The following is a 22,154-nucleotide window of genomic DNA, read 5'->3' as shown; positions in this document are numbered from 1 at the left end:
TAACTTCTCTATACTATGCTATTCAAGCAATTTTAACCGTGCAGCACCCTTTGTTTTTTTTACACATAATCTTTGACTCAGTCACATTACTGAGTCACTAGCTAGCAAGTTTAATAACTAGTCTACTTAAATATGATAAGGCTTTCTCCACTAGTGAAGACAAGAAATGGCAATGAATATGTTTTTGTACAGACAGGCAAAAATTCTTGTACAGAAACCTCCCAAGAATTAGAGATCCCAGCACACCCTGAATTTCCAGTTTATTGAACCGAAAAGCAAAAGAACATTCATGAGGATAATTTCTTTCCCCAAATACCTTATGTTAAAAAAAAAAAAGAATGACTTGAGTTGTGGAATGTAAATCTTTTATTAAAACAGTTGTTTTTCCACAGTAGTAAAGCTTTGGCATGTACAGTATAAAAAATAATCACCAACCATAATTATACCAAATTCTTATCAATTGCATACTGAATGTCTTTAATACAATTTTTTTCATATAAAAATACTGGGAAAAATTGATAAATAACAGGTAAGAAAAAGTATATCTAGGCAATTAGTAGAATTGTTTGGACAAAGTGAGTACTGTGGGTATTTCAAACATCACATGCCATTCCTGCATGTTGCAGGCCAGTTACGTGGAGGCAGAAGTGTTGGGTAACTTTCCTACACAAGATTTGGGTGATATCATTCAGTACACTTGGCATCTGGGTTGGCTACCTATGCTTCCCTATCGATCCCAAACCAATTCACTCTGAGAATCTTTGAAATACTGAGCGGTATTGAATATTCTGAAGCAACAAATGGCCATGTTTATGAGACACGTCTCAAACACCCCCCTAAGGTGGTGCTTGGAGAAGCTGTGAGTTGAGCTGAAGCTGGAGAGTTTTCCAGAGCAAAAGGCTTAAGGGAGAAACACACTCAAAGATGGGATCTGCTAACATCACTCCAGTCTGGATGGACCTTGGCAGAGAAGCACGCTTGTTCATTTACGTTGCTAACATCATTCTCTGGAATCTTCTCTGTCAGCCTGCACATCTAAAGGCATGAAGCACTCAATTGGGCAGTTGACATTCTGTTAAAACAGAAGGAAAAACAATCAATAGCCTGTACTCTAAAGAATAGGAGAGGGGAAGGAAGGAGAGCCGTGTGTTTTTACGAAGAATACTATCTAGTTTTAAGAACCTATAGCAACTTATAGCATAGGAGCTGCACATCTGTGATGTTTTCAAAGGAGAAATAATCTGATTTATTCGTTCTGTACAGAGACTCTCTGCTGTGCTTCCAGCGGCGCCCCGGGAGGACTCGGGGGGCTGGTACACTCACCGTGTTTGTCCTCTGGTGGTATCTCTGTGTGTACTGGTTGTAGGAGTGGCCAGTGGCGCCCTCAGGATGGGGTTCGGCCCCAGGTCTGCGGCAGTTGTCACAGCGCCAGCCCTGAGAAGAGAGGCATGAAGTCAAGTGGGGTTTAGGGTAACCCAAGGACATCACAATTCCATGCTTGAGCTAAGGAAGAGCTTAAGCTCCTGTGCGTTGACAAAAACATAAGCAGCTAATCACTTGGGAAGCTTTGAAGGTGCTCCCATGTGTTTATAACTCTCTGAATATGTTGTGACTTACTACCATCTCTTACACACGTACTCGCTTTGTCTACCTGCACCTTTCTCCTGAAATGTCCCCATACCGAACCTACATCTGCTAAGGCTCATTCCAGTCCCAACTTCCTCAGAAGCTCTCATAGAATCCCAGAGCTCCACCAGCAACGTGAGCTCACGCACACAAACCTGTCTCACCGTGAAGGGCCTGAGCCCCGCAGAAGAGGGAGTGAGTGCACACGGGAAGAGGCGTGTGGCGGCCCCAGGCGGAGCTGAGTGACTGCCATGCTCTGTGCACTCCCTTCCTAAACCACCCTCGCCTGGAACCTGCCACCTTGCCTTGGTTCGGAAGATGGGAAGGGAGATGAGGAGGGACCACACTGGGCCCACGAAAGCTGCTCCTGAGATTTGTGCTGTAAATGTATTCTTTTCTGTTCTTAGCTGGAAGGAGGGGCTGATATACTTACAAAATCAAAGAAAGTAGCTTTCCTATACAACTCGAACAATCCCTGCTGTCTTTCTTACATGCCTCACCGAACACTTTAGAGCAGAATGGGTGGCCCATGAAGAGGACGATGGGAGGCCAAAGTCTACTTCCCAGAAAAATCGCTCTCCATCACACATTCCAGACTAAGATGGACACGGGACACTCCACCCCATTCACTATGGATGGAATGAGGCCATGTCTTCACTGAAAACAAAGGACTGTCAGGCGCACTGGTTTTATATGGGTTGTAAGAATCATTTCATTTTGAAATTTCAAATATTAAAAAGCATAGCAATTTTTCCATAACTCCAAGTGCAGGAGGGTACATATGAGAAGTGCTTTGGGACACTGTTTTAAATAGTGAACTTCTCAGCCACCCAGTTGTCCTTCTCCTGCCATCTAATTTCTGACCAAAATACCAGAAATACAAAAGGTGACCTCATGAAAACATCCTTGAGCCAGCTCCTTCCAAAGCCAGGGGTGCGCTGGGATGGGATATGCTTACTATGTATTCCGCCTCTGTCTCCCCTAACCCAACAATGCCACAGGGACACTAGCCCAACAAGCCCGGAGCTAGAAGTTTAAAGGCACACTGCATTGACAGCTCAGGTGCTGACAAAGAGGACGGGCTGAGAATCCTCTTCATGAGAGAGACCATAGCTGCTATGGAGGGGACACTCCTGAGTCTTAGGGACCGTTCTTGAGGCTTGGGGCACACCCGTGCACACAGCGCACCCATGCAGGAGCCTCCTCTGGGCTCCTCTAACCTGCAGGGAGGGGGTCCCTCCAGCCTTACCCGCTGGCCACCGAAGCACGTGCAGGAGCAAATGGCACCCAGATACTCCTTCTGCCACTGCTCTCCCACATGGTATGTCTTTCCATCATCGTAGCATGTGGCCTCATCTACACGTGGACACACATCAGAAGCACTTGTAAGACTTGACTGAGAATAGTAATGCAGACTCGACTCATAACTTTACATGAACCACCATTCAAAAGGTACCACCACCACTGATTTCAGGATGGCCTTTCCAAAACCTAGGTCTAGGCCGAAGAGGTCCAATGGGAAAATGAAGTTATATTTTAAATTTTGAAATTTATAGACCAACAGCTGACTTATAACATCTCATCACAGATAATGGTCAAAACACTTGGGTTAGAAAGTGCCAAAGTGCCGTTAGGGCACTCAACCATGACCCATGTTTGAAGCATTTTGCCACCTTTCCAAGTCAAAAGATGAACAAACCCACTGGAGATAAAAGTCTCCATCAACCCCACAATGAGAGTCATAGCTCAGTCATGAAGTTAGGATCCCTGATCAAGGCATAAAAGTGATCTGCAAGACATACGGGGATCACACTTGAATTCGCCTTTTCCGTTCCCCAGGCACGTGCAGCTCATCCTCTGACCATTTTCTCCTTCGCGATCCCACTTCTCACCAATCTTGTAGTTCACACCATTGTCATGGCACCATTCTGCAGGGATGGGGACATCGCGGGCAAAGAGTTACTACTGTTATGACTCAGGACACACAGTGCACTGCGCCCCACAGGATTCAAAGCCCCCAAACCTGGCAAGTTAAAAGATCATGTTCCCTACTCAATATCTTCTAAGCCTGTTTTAATGCATAAGAAAAGGACTAGTCAGCAATTTTCATTTGAATTTTCATTATTAAGGTTTAAAATTGTGGAAAACCAAAAGTAGGACTGGAATAACCTCCTAGGAATAAAAAGTCATGTTGGATTTGCAGAGGTACTACCTGTAAAGTAGTTCAATTCCACATTACAGAGAGGTCAGCTAAGTTCTACCTGCCACCACCTGTTTCATTATATCAAGACTAAGAGAATAAATAAAATAAAATGAAAAATCAGTGGACAAGTGTTCTACAAATAGAAGACTATCTCCCAAGTAGGTCTTTAACTGGGTCTCACTGTAGCCCAGGATGACCTGGAATTCACTATGGAGTCTCAGGGTGGCCTTGAACTCAAGACAGTCCTCCCACCTCTGCCTCCCCAGTGCTGGGATTAAAGGCGTGAGCCACCATGCCCGGCTACCTTTTTAATCTCTATAACTTATACTGAGCAGAACATACTTCCCAAGCTGATCAATAAATCATTACTTCCTCAGTCTTATCAACAGTCCAGCCCTCTTTAAACTGCAAACAAAGCTATTAGAGACTACATTACAACAAAGAATGTAAGCTGAGCCACAAGGCTCACAGAAATAAACTTATAACAGACCTCCCACAACTAAGTACTTACACATAAAACAAAAACAAACAAGCAAACTTCAAAGGAGTTCAGTTTTAGAAATTAAGACAGTGTACAATCCATTCTACTCCTTTCCATTCAAGCACAGGTCTATACTGAAAATACCTCCTGGTTTAAAATTTTGGTCTAGATTAAACCATTTCATGTATATAAGTAAGGTACAATGTTTTGAAGAAAATTCTAGAAATCTGTTCAATTTCACTTCTGCACTACATGAATTCTATAATTTTACACAGGACACTTATTCATAAGACATAATGGTCAACAGGTATAAAAGTGAATTAACTGTTAATTAAATCTCCTAAAAACAAAGACTAAATCAAAGGTTATATATTCAAATACTAAATGTTAAGGAAAAATAATTTCTAGAATAATTTTCACTAAAAATATTTTTAAAATAAAGTATCTTGGGGCTGTAGAGATGGCTTAGTGGATAAGGCACTTACCTGCAAAGCCAAAGGACCCAGGTTCAGTGCCCCAGGACCGACATAACCCAAATGCACAAGGTGGCACATGTGAAGTTCATTTGCATTGGCTGGAGGCCCTGGCATATCTACTCTCTCTCTCTTCCTGTGCGTGTGAGTGTGTGTGTCGCAAATAAATAAATAAAAATTTTAAAATATTAAAAAATAAAGTGTCTTTAAAATGTAAACATCACATGTTAATTGAAGTTGATTCTTAATTATTGACAAGTATATTATCTATAGATTATTAGTAATGATCAGGATCGTGAGTGTAAGGTAAATGTGTGATACGTGTGTGTGTATAATGAGTGTTACTATAATACATGTACGTATGGTTTGTGTTCCAAAAGATAGTACTTGTGAGTATAAATGCTTTCCTCTGACCTCACTCAAAGATTAAAAAGGACTTGATCCAGGTGTGGGGTGCACACCTTTAATCCCAGCTCTTGGGAGGCAGAAGTAGGACCCAGTATGAGTTCACGGCCAGCCTTAGACTATATAGTAGTGAATTCCAGGTCAGCCTGGGCTAAAGCAAGACCATACCACACACACAAAAAAAAATCCTATCACTGCAAACTTATTTTTAACTAATAGTCACTGTAGCATTCAATCCTTGAAATGAAGCCATATTCAACAAGTAAAATTTCCCATCATTTTTCTATGATGCAAAACGTTACTTCGAGTCCAGCTGGACCCACTGTTTGCACCATGTTTGGAAGAACCAGCGTCCACCAAACATGCTTCCACGGCAAATGAGTGCAAGTGTATGAGGCTGGGAGAGCTGGAGGAGCAAAGAGGTGACCGAGCAAGCTACTCACTAGACGAATCGCATCGGAAATGCCCACTGCCAAAGCCTAAGCACTGGCACGTGAGCTTAAAGCCAGATTCGGACAACCGCTCCCACTCCTCTCCGATGGCGTAGTGGGAGACCGTGTAGGGGTCAAAGCATGAGTCATCTGTGGGTTGGCTCAGGCCTTCGTTGACTAGGAAGAAAAGGAGGAGAACGCAGAAGAGACATCTTATTGGTGATTCTGGACCATAAGAAGAGACAGAAGTAGTGTGTTCAATGCCTTAACCTAGGAGAACTCAGAAGCACTCTGTCTCCCCAGCACACACACACCGGCCTCTCCCACAAGCAATACTTTGATGGAGTCACAGGGCACTTGCCACAGGTATGATAGAAATCAGCCCATCTTTCTTTTCCGTCTTTTTTTTTTTTTTTTAAGTGTATCACTTCTGAGAAGTCCACTTTTCCAACATGGCACAGATCTTGAAACAATTTAAAGTACTTTAAGAATTTGGGTCAGAATGCCTCTCCAAAGTACCCAGGTGGCCTTGAGCTAATTATTTAGCATTTCCCTCCCTCTCTTCCTTTATCTACAGCATAGAGACAATAATAAAACTTATCTGTACCTCCTTGAGATTGTGTAGGAGTTACACGTGGTCAAGAATTCCAAGCAATAGCCCTTTGTCAATACATACAAAGTAAAACTGCATGATTTCATCGATAAAGTCATCCCAAGGCTATAGAAAACTTAGGAATAAGTAACAAAGTTCCTGCACATTACCTAAGATCCTATCTCTATGTCTTATATAAATTTGATAATGAATGTAAATAAAGCATGCCTCAAGTTATTCTCTAAAAATTAAGCATGCTGACTTGCTGCGACTTAAATCTCATTGTGTACATTTCTTCTAACATTTGTAAAAATGAAACATTCAAATGCAGTAGATATTTGAGGTGTCTAGTCTTTCAAAAGATACATTACTCTGGAAGAAAAAAGTATTTTCGAGAACTAAAAAGTCTGAATTATTTCAAAGCCAAGAAAACCTGGCTAGAATGAAGAAGATTACTGCTGGCAATAAGAAGTTACAAAAAAAAGGACAAACCACCTGAGCCTCTTAAGTGGGATTTCACTATTTTAAAAATAGTCCAGGAGTGTGCTGGGGAAATGACTTAGTGGTTAAGGTGTTTGCCTGCAAAGCTGTAGGACCCTAGTTAGATTACCCAGGACCCACATAAGCCAGATGCACAAGGAAGCACGTGCATCTGGAGTTTGTTTGCAGTGGCTGGAGGCTCTGGAATGCCCATTTTCTCTTATCTGCCTTTTTTTCTCTCTCTCTCAAGTAAATAAAATTAATATAAAAAATCCAGGAGTTAAAATTCCACTTGAACTTACATTATGGGGACGAAACCTTTAAAATAAAATATGAAACTGGGCATGGTGGCACTCTTAGCACTTTGGAGACTGAGGTAGGAGGATCACCATGATTGAGACTAGACTGGGCTACAGAATGAGTTCCAGGTCAGCCTAGGCTAGAGTGAAACCCTGCCTCAAAAAAAAAAAAAAAGTATATGAAGCCCGAGCCACATAAAGGAAAAATACAAGAGGTTTTATGCTTTTAAGAAAGAATCCTGCCACATGGAGGAAGTGAAAATGTGTCATTCCTTGCAATACAGCAAGATTCAGAATTCATGACTTCATTACCCCCTTTCTTATGTTCCCTGGAGACGCTGTAGCTGCTGTGACTTGAAAAGCAAAGGCTGCTGGTTTAAAAGGATTTTTTCAGAGGATACAAAGAATCAACCAATGGTCATTTAGTCATTAGAGGCACTTGCTTACAAAGCCTGACAACCCAGGTTCAATTCCCCAGTACCCATGTAAAGCCAGATGCGCCGAGTAGGTGCATCTGTCTGGAGTTTGTTTGCACTGGCAAGAGGCCCTGGCACACCCATTCTCCCTCCCACTCCCTCATAAGTAAGTATGCTGATTTAAAACAAAAATATTTTGCACATATATATACATTTATCAAATATTAAAATGTATTTAAAAAATGAACTTTGGAATAATGGATCTCTCTGGCTAAAAGTGGGCTGTGTTGGTAGCGCTTAGTATTAGGAACAAAAGCCAGGTGTCCTTGACTTTTGCACAAGAGGACTTTTCTTTAAAGTTGTCCAGTTTTGGTAAGGTAAGACTCTCCCAAAGGACCAAAACATAGTCAGGAGAACTGGAAAACATGTCTGTGTCAACTCAAACACTAGTGCCTTCCAAGCCTGTCAACCCGTCACAGCTTGTCAGTGTGTGTGCATGTTGGTGAAGACCTAGGAGACAGCCGAACTTTAAGATGCTCTTTTTACTTCACTTTGATGTGCAGCCTCAGCAAAAGACAGCAAGAGCAAAGGAACTACTAAGAGACAGGCTCTGGGAACTTGTGAAGAGCACAGGACACCTACCGGAGTTGCCCACAGTAACGACCTCCTCCCGCACCTTGTGCCTCCTCTGGTTTTTCAGTGCCTCCACTATGATGTTGTAGGTGGCCCCTCTGGTCAGGCCCGTTAGAGTGGCAGTGTTAGAAGTTCCAGGGACTCGGAACTGTACATCCAAAGGAAAAAGCATTAGTGAGGACAGAAACGGGACCTCTCTAATTCCATTAATCACCCTCCCTGTTTAAACAAAGCAGGAGGACAGAGGAGAGACATCAAATGAGGGTGAACCACCAGCATCTCTACACCAAAAATCTACCTTCAGCTACCGGGACCCCTCAGCAGTATCAGCCTCCTCCGAATCCTATGGCAGTCAGGGGTCCACAGTTGGAACCCCTGGCTTTATCCCTTTCCATAAAGCATGTGCACTCTCTGAAGATAAACTCATGTCATGCAAGGTGGCATTAGACCTGAACTTGGAGTCCTTAAAAAAAACACAGGCACATCCTCATATTTCTAAGCTCATAAGTTTCCTACAGTACACTTCATAAATTTCTGTCACTTTCTAAAAATAGCACTATAAAAAATGTATCTTGTGGGCTAGAGAGATGGCTTAGCATTTGTCTACAAAGCCAGGGAACCCAGGTTCAATTTCCCAGGACCCACGTAAGCCAGATGCACAAGATGGTGCATGCATCTGGAGTTTGTTTATGGTGGCTAAAGGCCCTGGAGTGCCCATTCTCTCTCTTCCTCTCTGCCTCTGCCCTTTCCCTCTCAAATAAATAAAATAAAGAGTTAAGAAAAAAGAAAATTTTCTTAAAAAGAAAAGGTCCTGTAGGACAAATTAGAATACTGAAAAATCTGTCACTTGTAACAGCTGATATGCTTCAAAGTTTCTTGCACATACGGTGGGTCATGCAATTCTTCAAGGACAAATGGCATTGCAGACTTGTCACACACAAGTGCACATTCAGGTAGAATATACTTCTTCCTTTTCTACGATCATCTCTGCCCATCTCACCACAGACCCTCCAATGTGTGAGAATAATAAAAATAACTTCATTCTCTCTACTGAATAAAAGTTGATGGCACTCTGGTACACCCTCCAGAGTAGAGCCACATGGAGAGAGAGAAGGAAAAAAGTCAGAAAATCACTAGAGTTTAAATGTGCCATCTTTCTAAACTCCTTAGGAGGGAAGCTGTTTTACATACGGAGCTCTGGCTTGCTCAGTAACCCATTTGACTCCTTTTCAGGCTCCTGGCACAAGCAAAGACAAAAACTAATTACCTGTAAAGGCTCTTCGTCGACACCCACAGGCTGACATGAAATGATGTACTCAGAGCTCTCCTGGAATGGCGTCCAAGAGATGGTTGTCTGAGAGAGAGCTTCCTGTCCTGTAGAAGCATTTGGATTGAGCCCCACGGTGTGGGGGTAGAGGTGGTGGTCAACGTCTCCCCTGGGGACGTGACCGATTTGGATGTCCTCCTCTACATTCGGCGGGTATGGTCTTGGCCTATGCCTTACTGGGGTGGCCGCGGTGGGTGGCGTGGTCCGCCTAAAACCATGTTCCTCAAAGATCATTTGTTGCCCAACACTGGGCTGCTGATGGGATGTGCCAGGAAGCTGAATACCATTTCCGGTGTCATACCCAGAGTTGGTGATGAATGGGGTCTTTTGAACTGTGGAGGGAACATCCAAGATCTCTGGTCCATGAAGATTGGGGTGTGGAAGGGTTACCAGTTGGGGAAGCTCATCTAGCCAAGAGAGGTTAGAGCCAAAAAAAAGCAAAGCGCATTAAGCTCCCAGAAGCAGCAATAAATTATCATCAGTTCAGGCAACGATTTAATTATCAACCAGATCCAAGCCCTAAAAACCCAGCGCATGTCATATCACAGAACTTTCTAGAAAGAAATCTTTATGACTTTTTTTTCCTCAAAGATTTCTTTACAGTTCAGACAGAAAATTAAGTGTTAGTGTGAGCTCATCAGACAAAGCTTGGGACCGCTGAGCCCCAGAAGACGCCTGTGCTATTGGAGCTGAAGCACGCAGCCTGACCCCCCCTTGTTGTTTCTTCTGGGATTTGAGAGATAAGCTGTATAAGCCAGAATCATCATGTTGGTGTCTGAAGCATGAGAATTAAAGATTTTCTCAACAGTAGTTTGTGGTTTCAAATGGTAAAAAAAAAAAAAAAAAATTGATTTAAAACACATATGTTTATGTTTAAAGTTTTCCTATCACTGCAAACACAATAAACCAAAATTGCACAGTGACCAAGTACTACATTATTTGGTTCCAACTTTCATAAACCAAATAACAAACACAAATATGGAGTTTCGCTCCCTCCATTAGAAAACATGTTTCAAAATAATTTAAAAACATTCTGATTTGAATTTCTGAAAGATGGACAAGGCTTTATTCTGACTAGCTGTAGAATTGAACTCTGAGAGCATGCTTGGTGATTCCCATCAGGAGTACAATATAGAAGCTAGACCTATTAGGAAAAAAAGTCCACAAAAACCTGGAGAATTTCTTCAGTGCACACCAAGCATTGTTAGCAGTCTGGCCGTAGCCTTCCCTTGCTAGCCAGGGAGAGCACTTTACCTGTCTTTTTCCTGCCGATCAGGGGCTCGCTCTTCTGGTTGTTCTTCAGGGCAATGACGTAGATGGTGTACTCGGTTCCTGGCTCCAGGCCTGACAGGAGATCAGACGCATCTTATTACATTGGTCATATGGTCAAGCAGGAGTCATTTCCGTAACAGAGGCTACTGGGGAGCAAACACCCCTTGACAACAAAACATACTTGGCTTTTCTATAAATACTCATGGTTCTGTATACGAAGATTACTAGGCCAATTAATCATCTTACAATCACATCTGACACCCGAATGAGCAGTTCTGGGCTGTTCTTTCTTTTGAGTCTTTGGGTCCATCAGCATGTATCTCATTAGTGGAATATGAATTTGGGAGAGGCCCTAACAGATTTCATATATGAATTTAGGTCTAAGAGGCAGAGCAAAACTGAATAATAGCAAGGGCTAGAGAGATGGTTCAGAGGTTAAGGCATTTGCCTGCAAAGCCTAAGGAACCAGGTTCTATTCCCCAGTACCCAGGTAAGCCAGATGTACAAGGTGGCACATGCATCTGGAATTTGTATGCAGTGATTAGAGGCCCATTCTCTCATATCTGCCCCTCTTTCACACGCAAATAATTTTTTTTTTTTTTTTTAATGAAGGGCAAGGCTGAGCCCTGTGCAGGAGAAAGTGGCCAGTCTTCACCTGGTCCCTATGGAAAGATCCAACTCAAGGCCTCCTGCACTAGATTCTGTTTGTCTGCCTCCACAAAAGAAAGCAGGTCATCTGTGCTTTCTCTAGGGATTTTAACTTCCAGATGATACTATATGTATAGTTTCTCTTTGAGGCAAAAATAATATCAGAGATTTATAATCTTTTTCCCAATCCAAGCATTCTCTCCAGTGGGTGGTCGGAGAGGCTTTGTTCAATAAGATTACCAGATTTATGGGAAATTAATGAAGGGATCTCAATTACCTAGCACGTATGTTTTGAAAAATATCTTTTTCCTAAACATAGAACATACAATAAGAGTAACAAATCAGGCAGAGCCGTATGCCAGCACTGGAACTGCATGCTGATGAGCTTGTACCCCTTGAGATATATTCAACATGAATGCCTTCTAAAGGACTGGGCATCTCTGGCTCATGACATAGCACCCAGAGAGACTACAGTGTTAAGGACATTGAGTATCTGAGACAGGAAGGACAGTCACAGGAAGGAAGCAGTACCAGTAATGGTGGCTTCTGTAACACCAGGGCGGGGCCGAGGGACCACTTCTCTGGGAGGGGACCCGGGCTTCTCATACTTGATGATGTAGCCAGTAATCCTGGCACGGGGCGGCTGCCATGATACCAGCAGGGAGTTGGGCGTGGTGGTCAGGAAGCGCAGGTTGGATGGGGCATCGATGGCTGAAAGACAAGGTAACGTCTTACCAGATGAATGACCACGAAAGCTACTCCCCCGATGCGATGCCCCAGCCTTCTAAACAGAGTTGAGGAGAGCTGAGAATTCTGTAAACTGCAAACATGGTGCAGTGGGAGCTAGAATGGGGAAATCTTGGCATCTCATTTGTTTCTGAATTTCACACAACTGGCAGTTTCCTTTGTGCAATGTGTAGTTACCAGTGGCGGCGTCGATGATGACGGGTGAGCTCCGGGCGTTGTCGTTCAGGGTGTATAGGTAGATCTTATAGTCAGTGCCGGGCTGTAAACCTGGGGTTTGAAAAGAGCATGGCGTTTATCCTTCCCTGCATTATTGGGAGAGTTCTCAAGCTGGCCTGCAATTTTCGTGGTTCTTCTACCATCCTGAGTTTATGTAGATGCTGGAAGTGGCCCACACCAGGACAATAAAGCAGAGCACAGCATGGATGCAAACTGCTAATGAGGAGTGTATCTCATAAGTCAGTCACGCCCACAAAGATACCGTCTAAAACCACTTCTGAAATGCAAAAATGCTATTTTAGAAGTTATCTTCTTAAAGAAGATGGAGGGAACTCATATATTTAATAGGTTTCTTGAGAGGAAGCAGGTAATCAATCACTGGTTGGTCCCTGTAATCAGAATTTTAAGGCTCCAAAACGACTTAAGTTGACTCTAATATTGAACATTCTGGTAACTTTGACTTTTATCCAGTAGTTCTTTTCATATTTATAAACTTAAGGTTGTTTTTTTTTTTTTTTGGCTCTTTGAGGTAAGGTCTCACTCTATAGCTCAGGCTGACCTGGATTTCACTATGTAGTCTCAGGGTGGTACATGCTGCTTGCTGCTTCCCATTGTGGACTAAAGACCAGCACAGACTTGAAGAGCAGTGGCTCTCCAGGAAGCCTCCAGGCCTTCAGTGCTGGATTGGTACTGCTGAGGAATCCAGCTTTGTGAACTAAGCAGCTACTGGGTTCCTGGACTCTCAGGCATGCAAACTGCTATTGTAGGACTGCCACAAACTAATCCAATAAATTCCCTTTTAATACAATTCATTCTATTGGTTCTGTTTAGAGAACCCTGACTAATTCAGATCATGGTTTGTTTGCAGTGGCAGAAGGCCCTGGTGTACCCATACTCACTCTCGGTCTATTTCTCTCTCAAATAAATAAATAAAAACATTTAAAATAAGTAAAACCATTGATGAAAAAAATTGATGAATAATGCTTAGACTATTTATCTTACAAACAGGCACAAAAATCAGAGATCCAAAGGATCATGGAATAACAACTTTTTCATACTGGGGTATCTTAAAACATTTTGAAAATAATTTCAATCTCACAATAACTAACATGCTAGTTTACTTTGCAGGCACACACGTGGTCAGACGGGAGAGGCTCCTGACCTGTGATGGTGTAACTTCTGACATCCGGGCTGATGGTCCTCTGAACTGGGGTCTGGCCACTGGCTGGGATGGCATCCACTTGGAAGCCAGTGATCGTCTCTGTCTTGGTTCTCCAGCTGATGGTGATTGTGGTTTCCGTAGCATCTGTCACGCGGGCCCTTCTTGGAGGGCTGACATCTGCACCAATAATAGCTAGAGATTGGTGGCTGCTTGGCTTATACATGGAAGGTCTTGGTATTTTAAACCATTTCCTAATTATACAAATACATCCACTTCAGAAAGCGCAATGACGAATACTGTGAAGGTTATCTCCTTCGGCATTTGGAAAGGTCAACAGTAACTAGGGAAGTATGAAAATATTCACTTTTCATGTTTTTCCTTTGAAGAACAGAGAGGATTTATAAAATCTACCAGCGGTTCCTATGGATATTTTTGTGTCTGCGAATGCCTCATTAAGTGCTACAGTGATTAACTGTCTCTAATGTAGAAACGTGTGGGAGGGTGATGGTAGCGTAGTCAGCCAGCAGGAATATATACGCGCTAGCAGTGCTTGCATCTTGTCATGTTTCTTCTTGTTTTGGGGTAAGGCTTCACAACTTTTCTCAACAGAAAATATCATCGATCCCTATTTTGTAGATGATGAAACATGACTGTATTTAACTACTAAAGAACATATGCCAAGTTATTGGTAAAGCAGAGAACTATAATTTGGGCCAAATTTGGCCCCATTCATATTGCACTAAGATATAACAGATGAGAATTTGTCTTCTCAAATTAAACTCCATACAAAAGGAATTATAGCAAATAGAATTAGTCATCATGAAGTGACTCCATTCTGTGTGTGAGCAGACCACATTCTGGGGGGAACACAAGGTGGGCCAATCAAAAAGATAGGTGATTATATTCATTTTTATTTATACTGAAGGTTTGTTAGAACATTGTTTTACTTACTCTCCAGAGTAGTAACGACTCCCTGAGCTGGTCTGCTTGTCAATGTGTCCTTGAGAGCATAGACACTCACTTCATATTTGGTAGCCACCTGGAAATAAAGGCATGGTAAGCTTTCACCATGTCACTGCATGAAGCTCAGGGAGTTTCATTAAAACATTAGATTACTGCAATGGTTTCAAAAGAAAAAAATTACATAAATTCCTAATCTAGCTTCACTCCTCTCTACAGATAACTGACAATAGATTTAAATAAAATGAATTTTAAAATGTTCTCTGGGGTTAAATGGAAGTAAGCTTTTTTGTTCCCCTTTATGATTTGACAGGTGACAATTATGTTTTTCTGATCAGAGAAGCAAAAGAAGTTTTCTATTCTGTATCAGAACCTTCTTCTGTAGTTTCCCTTGGAATTGATGTTTACATCAATCCCTTACCATACTAGCTAGCTTTCTGCATGAATGTATAGGATTTAAAAATGTTTTAATCAGAGTCAAGTTGAGTTGGTATAAACTAGAGAATTTTTTTTTAATTTTTATTAGCATTTTCCATGATTATAAAAAAAATCCCATGGTAATTCCCTCCCTCCCTCCCCCCACACTTTCCCCTTTGAAATTCCATTCTCTATCATATTACCTCCCCATCTCAATCATTCTACTTACATATATACAATATCAACCTATTCAGTACCCTCCTCCCTTCCTTTCTCTTCTGAGAATATTTCTTGTCAAGATGACACCGCTCATATATATAAATTCAGCCATCAGATGCATCAATTATCTATATTGCCCTCCAGATAGATAATACAACTTTTTGAAATGAAAATACTCTTAAAAAGAACCACATAGAATTCAAACCTATTTATGCAATACTGCTCCAATAGTCATGTGGAGAAGCTTAGGTCCATATAAAGGAATGTATGGGTAGAAATTTGCAATAAGATTACTTTATGGTAGAAGGAAAGAACATAATTAGGTGTTTGAGGTTTTACTGTCACAAACTGAGCTGTAGGAAATGGCCTGCTTCCACACTCCAGTGACAGGCAGTCACTTCTTACCATGAGTCCTGATACAACCACAGAGGAGCTGTCTGGAGAAAGGTTGATTTCCTTCATCGGCCCAGTCTTCTCCTTCGGGGTCACACGCACTCTATAGCCAGTGAGCTGAACGTTGGGTGCTGTCCACTGGGCGCTCAAGCTTGTAGGCGTCACTTGAGTGAACTTCAGGTTGGTTGGAGGAGGAATGGCTGTCGGGATGAGCACTGGTTAGAGAATACTTTACAGGGAAAACATGGTGAACTGCAAGTCGAATGGATTGTTCTTGTAGGGTCAGGTGGATTCCCTGCCCAACAAAGACAGTACAAGAAAGTGACAAGAAGAGATACAAAATGAAGAAAGTGCTGGAACAATGTGTTTATATCCATCGAGTCTCAGAATAACAACCCCTTAAGCAAACCAAAGTCAAATAAATAGGTTTCTTTGTCATTAGCATTGACTTCCTATTTATATGAAAAGATGAGCAATGGCCCCTTTTCCATCTTTTAATTGTCTCTTTATTTGAACCCCACGGAGAAATCACTGCTACATTTCAAGAACTCTCTGAGGTGCAGCGGCAGAAGAAAACTGTTCCCAGTAGAAGCAGGAAAGAGGTGCAAAGAGCAGGAACACAGAGCGCGTGTCGCTAGGACACATGTCTACCAGCCCAACTCTGCTCCAGGCATGGCGCCAGGAGGAGAGAGAATTGTGGGGAGCACTTTCCCTAATGACTGCATCCTATGTGTCTGAGTCAGAATCCTTTAAGCAAGTTACCCACCAGCACATGCCTAACGAGGGCAGGACCCTTGTGTTCTCAGGGAATGCTTGCTATGAAATACCCTGGTCTGGGGGTCTTTTCTCAGAGTAGGCTCTATGATGCTAACCTGCTTTCCTTCACACATAGCTAGGGTAACCATGGGGAGATACAGCTTAGGAAATTGTAGTATCATCTTCAAATATCTTCCTTGATGGCTCATTTTTTATAAGCCAAGCTACTTCAGATTTCTTCTATTAGAGGTAGTTATGAACTCTCACCCTCACTTTGTGTTTATCACTCCTCTTTAAAGAGTTACAGGGTACCCTTCTACTCCCCCTTACATGGGAATCAGTAGCTCAAGGCATAAAGCCGCTGCTCCCGAGAGCACCCGGGTGGTGCGGTTACCGATATACCTGTGGACTGGATTCCAATCAGGGGCTGGCTCTCCATATCATCGTGCAAGGCAACCACACTGACTGTGTACTCAGAACCCGGCCTGAGGCCTTGCAGCTCTGCAGTGTCTTCTTCACCATCAGGTGCAGGGAATAGCTCATGGATTCCATCCTCAGGGCTCGAGTAGGTCACCCTGTACCTGGAAACTTGCCCCTGTGGGCTTTCCCAAGCAATTTTGATGGAATCGACATCCACATCAGTGAATGCCAGTCCTTTAGGGCGATCAATGTCTGTTAGGCAAATTAATGGTAAGAGGTCACGTGAAAAGCAAGTTGTGAAATAAGCCTTTTTATAACATGCAAAGCAGTTTTGCAGATACTATTTTCTTTGATGAATTAAACTCCAATTAACCCATTATTAAAATAGGAAGTTTCTGGATATTTGCTTAGTTTTTTTTTCTTAGAAAAATATTTAATGTTGTAGTGCATGAGATATGTAGACACCCTGCAAATGTCCCCGCAATGGAGATTTAGATTTATTGTATTAATTTAAAGATATTCTACCAAGATTTGTTTTTGCATTGCAATGTTAGTTTCACAGACCTGATTTTTCTATACCTTGGAAATGGTACAGTTGATTGTCAATGTAATCTTTAACTCTTTTTATTCTTCTCTATCAAGTATTTATAATATGTTAATCCCAGCCCAACCCTCCAAATATAGTAGCTTATGAGGCACACTTGCAATCAACTTTACCATTCCGTCATAGAAAAGTAGGTCCAAGAAAAATATTTCACAGATTTGCTGAAGGCAAATTAAGATTTTGCTGAGGCCATTTGAGCAAAAGAAATTCAAAGCACAGCATCCACCAAGGGGAGGTCCACGACTTCTGTCAGCTTGCTCCACGGCACCAACAGGGGAAGTGTCTACGCTCATCTCAAGATTCCTTGAGCTCAACAAGTTGTCTTTCCCTATGTATGATTGCCAAAGACACGCCGTGGGCATTCAGATACTGAAGAACCAAAACTGAACTTTGGAAATGGAAACCAAGCATTAGTTACGTACTGGTCACCGCAGTTTGAACCAGGGGCTGGCTCTCTCCATTTCGATTCTGGGCATATACACTAACCACATACTCCACTGTGGGCTGCAAGCCTTCAATGGTCATTTCTGTTTGATCTGCAAAGGGAGGGAAAAGCAAATGTGGTGACTGTGCACTATAAGGCCATCTGAGCACATGGCAGCCTGCAGTTTTCATTTGCAGGATTACTCATGAAAATCTAGAGATGTCAAACCTCAGTTTCCTCTTGGGGAAACCTGCTCATGGCTATACAGGGTCACACAAAAGGGAAGCTTTAGAACTTAATATAGGAGCTGGAGAGATGGCTCAGCGGTTAAGGCACTTGCCTGCAGAGCCTAATGACCCAGGTTCGATTCCCCAGTGCCCCAAAAAAGCCAGATGCACAGGGTGGCACATGCATCTGGAGTTTGTTTGCAGTGGCTAGAGGCCTTGGAGTGCCCATCTCTCTCTTTCACATACTTGCCCCCTCTTCTGTGCCCCACTTGAGAGGAGGTAGGAGGATCACTGTGAGTTTGAACTGAATATGATGCCCCAACAACTAATATTGTACTTTGGGGGAAAAAAGCAAGAAAGAAAATTAATTTGACCTTAGGAGACTGCCTTGAGATCCTATTTTACATGTTATTTTGCATAAAGATAGCACCCGATGTATAAGGACATAAAAACGTCAGTCCATCATCTGGTGCGCATGCTAAACAAACCACAAAGGTGAATCTAGTAATGTAAAGTATCCATACCACTACAATAAAACCACGCGTACAAAACCAAGAATGCATGTATCCTCAAACATCAGCCGTGAAGTGAGTGGGAAACAGTCCTGACCCTTGAACTATGAGCAACAATACCATGGAATACATATATAGCTTATAGGACTCAAGACAAGCAAAATTATGTAGCTCTGCTCCATTCAGCCTGACAGGCTTTAGTATTCTTACCTGGACCTGCTGTTTTTGTTCTTGATGGTCCTACACCATTTTTGGGAGTGGTGGTCACTCTGTAGCCTGTGACAGGAGAACTGGAAGGCAGCCATCTGACGCTAATGCTGTTATCCTGAACGTCCGTCACCTGCATCTGGGATGGCTTGTCAATCTCTGCAAATGAAACCAGGGAAGAGCAGTGAAGCCTCAGTCCCGAGGCCCTTTGCCTCTAGTACTGGTGCACAGGCAACCTTTCAATGACCAAATGACCTTATTAGTTCTTTCCAGGTGTGCCTTTGGCAAGAATAAACAGTTGGCTTTGATGGAGGGATGTGTGGGGGGAGGATGCCTCATCCAGACAACTGTTTTCAAGGTGATCGTTCCATTTACAGAGAAATTGTGTCTGGGGGGGGGGCGGGGAGTTTCTTCTTACAAACTAGGCACATGAGATACAACAATGAAAATTGTGTTCTCAACTACAGGTTTTTGTCCAATATTAAAAGGAAAAATGAAGGCTGGAGAGATGGCTTAGTGCTTAAGGTGCTTGCCTGCGAAGCCTAAGTAAGGACCCAGGTTCGATTCTCCAGGTCCCACCTAAGAGCCAGATGCACAAGGTGGCACATGCATCTGGAGTTCGTTTCCAGTGACTAGAGGCACCAATGCACTTATGCTCTCCGCCTCCCCTCACTTTCTGTCTCAAATAAAAAGAAAAATGAGGGCTGGGGATGTAGCTCAGTGATAAGGCACATTGAGATTCTGGGTTGTAGCACCACACAGAAAACTACAGAAATCAACTTCATGGTGAAGAGAATGCCGTATTCAAACTATCTTCAAAGCCAGGTGGTGTGGCACATAACTTTAGTGTCAGCATTCAGGAGGCAGAGATATAGGGATTGCTGTGAGGTCGAGGCCACCCTGAGACTCCATAGTGAATTCTAGGCCGGTCCTGACTACAGTGAGACCCTATCTTGAACCTCCCCCCCCAAAAAAAAACAACTATCTTAATAAATAAGCCTCTGTCATCTCACAAGAGTTTGTACCTGTTCGATAATCAATGGAAATCGGCTTGCTGCTGGCCGGGCTGTCCCCACGGCCAGTGACAGCATATACGGTGATGGCATAATCAGCTCCAGGCTTAAGGTCGCTGATGGTCGCGGTGGACTTGCTCCCAGGCACAGTGAACTCCTGCACAGGGCTATTTCCTCCTGCGTGAAAAAGGGGTTAGTGGGGAATATGAGGCGCTTGGAATTACTTGGGTATTACTGAGTAATCAGCACACCGAAAACTTTATGCAAATCATATCTTGCTGCTTATTTACTTTTCACGAGTGTTATTAACAAAGCCTGAAAAGGAAAGTATATTTATGCACATAGTAAGCCTTAATAAGTACATAAAAATTGGGAGAAATCTTAATTTAATGTTACTGCTATAAAATGTCACTGAAGTTGGGCCGGGGAGATGGCTTAGTACATAAAATTCTCAAAACTCACATGTGAGTATCTAGGCTCAATCCTCAGACTCCATGTTAAAAAAAAAAACTAACAAAAGCCATAGTCAGGGCTGGAGAGATGACTTAGTGGTTAAAGTGCTTGCCTGCAAAGCCCAAGGACCCAGGTTTGGTTCCCCAGAACCCACATAAGCTAGAGGTGCACGGTGGTGCATGCATCTGTAGTTCATTTGCAATGGCTAGAGGCCCTTGCATGCCCATTCTCTCTCTCTAATAAATAAACATTTTTAAAATTTTTTTTGTTCATTTCTATTTATTTATTTGAGAGTGACAGACAGGGAGAGAAAGAGGCAGAGAGAGAGAGAGAGAATGGGCGTGCCAGGGCTTCCAGCCACTGCAAATGAACTCCAGACGCATGCGCCCCCTTGTGCATCTGGCTAACGTGGGTCCTGGGGAATCGAGCCTCGAACCAGGGGCCTTAGGCTTCATAGGCAAGCGCTTAACCGCTCGCTAAGCCATCTCTCCAGCCCAATAAACATATTTTTTTAAAGCTATGGCTGACTTCTATCATTCCAGCACTCTGACAGCAGACATCTACTGACAGCGAGATGGGAGGCAGAGACAGAGTTTCCCAGAAGCCCTTGGTAAGTATGGCCAAAAGAACAGAGTGAGATCAAATGAGCTGGAATGGCAAGGACAGAACCAAAAGTTGTTCTGACCCGAGCCAAGTGTGGTGCCTATATACCCACACTCACACATGAACACATACACGTTTGTATATTCACACACATAAAAAATGTTTCAAGATGCCACTGAGTTGTAGCACATTAAAAGAAGAGCCTGGGAACTGGTTCAGTGGTGAAAGGTGCTTGCATACAGAGCCTGCTGGGGCCTGGGTTCCCTAGTACCCACATAAAGGCAAATGCAGAGTGGTGCACTGATCTTGTATGGACGGCAGCTCTGGTGTGTTCTCATTGTCTCTCTCTTTCATTGCAGCTGTGCTGCATTCTCCTCCCACCCCCAATAAGTACAAAATATTTTTTAAAAAATGAAGGGGGGGAAGTTGAGCCCTCCCTCAGTCCCAGCACTCAGAAGACAGAGGTAGGAGGATCGTGTGAGTTCAAGACCACCCCAAGAATACAGAGTTCCAGGTCACACTGTGCTAGAGTGAGACCCTACCGTGAAAAACAAAAATTAATTAATTAATTAATTAAATAAAATAAATAAGTAAAACCAGAAGATATTTATGAGAAAATACAGAAAGAAGAAAACTCACTAATAAATGATAATACATTGTGAATTTACAATCTTATTTCCTCAGCTCTGCTTTTGTTGCACAAAACCCCTTTAAGCCTGATTTTATACCCAATTTTCTATTATCATTCATAGTTTCTACATAGTTTGGGGAAAGATAAGGTTTGCTGAATGGGCCCATCGTTATCTCCTTAATTTTGTGTCCACTACTGGTCTTCTAGGTTACCCACAAAGGACTCTGATGCAGTCACTGTAAACCAGCTCATTACTAACTTACCTGTTTCTCCATAGGTGATCCGGTAGTACCTCACGGTGACAGGAGGTGCCTCCCAGCTGATCAGCAGGCTGGTGGGGGTTGAAGCAATGACTTCTAGATCCCTTGGGACATCAGAAACTTAAAAGAAGAAAAAAAAAAGTAAAATTTTCACACCCATAAAGGTCAAACACTCAGATTCACTCTTATTTTTTCAAGATAATTGTCTTTGTTTTCTTCATCCAAAATTATAAGTGCCAAATGAAGTTAGAAAGATTAAAAACTATGAATAAGAATGTTTAAAAAAAATCCTCTTTTTCTCCCCCCCCCCCCCGAGGTAGGGCCTCACTCTAGCTCAGGCTGACCTGGAATTCATGTAGTCTCAGGAGGGCCTCGAACTCACAGCAATCCTCCTACCTCTGCCTCCCCAAGTGCTATGACTAAAGGCATGTGTCACCATGTCTGATGAATTAAAAATTTAATAAAGGACTGGAGAGATGGCTCAGCAGTTAAAGGTACTTGCTTGATAATCTTGACGGCCCATGTTCAATTCCCCAGTACCCATGCAATTAAGTGGCACATATGTCTGAAGTTCCTCTGCAATGGCAAGAGCCCCTGATGCATCCATACTCTCTCAGTGTCTGTTCATTCTCTCTCTCTCTTTC

At 42.7% G+C, this 22,154-nt stretch overlaps 1 protein-coding gene across 12 annotated transcripts in view; it reads right to left on the bottom strand.

The window, feature by feature from the left end:
- Window positions 1-348: 348 nt before the first annotated feature.
- Fn1 (fibronectin 1) overlaps window positions 349-22,154 on the bottom strand; it is a 72,557-nt gene continuing 50,751 nt past the window's right edge. For 2 of the 12 annotated variants that reach the window (XM_045148557.1, XM_045148553.1), the window contains 18 exons: window positions 21,514-21,630; window positions 19,576-19,740; window positions 18,554-18,709; window positions 17,603-17,716; window positions 16,559-16,828; window positions 15,413-15,600; window positions 14,363-14,450; window positions 13,412-13,588; window positions 12,211-12,300; window positions 11,818-11,997; window positions 10,621-10,710; window positions 9,307-9,773; window positions 8,049-8,187; window positions 5,632-5,796; window positions 3,429-3,554; window positions 2,876-2,982; window positions 1,324-1,434; window positions 349-1,072 (listed from right to left, as the gene is read on the bottom strand). In XM_045148557.1, coding sequence (XP_045004492.1) covers window positions 1,001-1,072; window positions 1,324-1,434; window positions 2,876-2,982; window positions 3,429-3,554; window positions 5,632-5,796; window positions 8,049-8,187; window positions 9,307-9,773; window positions 10,621-10,710; window positions 11,818-11,997; window positions 12,211-12,300; window positions 13,412-13,588; window positions 14,363-14,450; window positions 15,413-15,600; window positions 16,559-16,828; window positions 17,603-17,716; window positions 18,554-18,709; window positions 19,576-19,740; window positions 21,514-21,630 — 2,822 coding nt within the window. In that variant the 3' untranslated portion in view covers window positions 349-1,000. The remainder of the gene's footprint in view (window positions 1,073-1,323; window positions 1,435-2,875; window positions 2,983-3,428; window positions 3,555-5,631; window positions 5,797-8,048; window positions 8,188-9,306; window positions 9,774-10,620; window positions 10,711-11,817; window positions 11,998-12,210; window positions 12,301-13,411; window positions 13,589-14,362; window positions 14,451-15,412; window positions 15,601-16,558; window positions 16,829-17,602; window positions 17,717-18,553; window positions 18,710-19,575; window positions 19,741-21,513; window positions 21,631-22,154) is intronic. The other 10 variants (XM_045148551.1, XM_045148555.1, XM_045148556.1 and 7 more) reach the window with 5 other exon arrangements.

This window comes from Jaculus jaculus, chromosome 4 (assembly GCF_020740685.1).
Source record: "Jaculus jaculus isolate mJacJac1 chromosome 4, mJacJac1.mat.Y.cur, whole genome shotgun sequence".
NCBI classification, from domain to species: Eukaryota; Metazoa; Chordata; class Mammalia; order Rodentia; family Dipodidae; genus Jaculus; species Jaculus jaculus.
The sequence above is the reverse complement of the archived record's forward strand: the minus strand, read 5'-3'. Positions and strand labels throughout refer to the sequence as shown.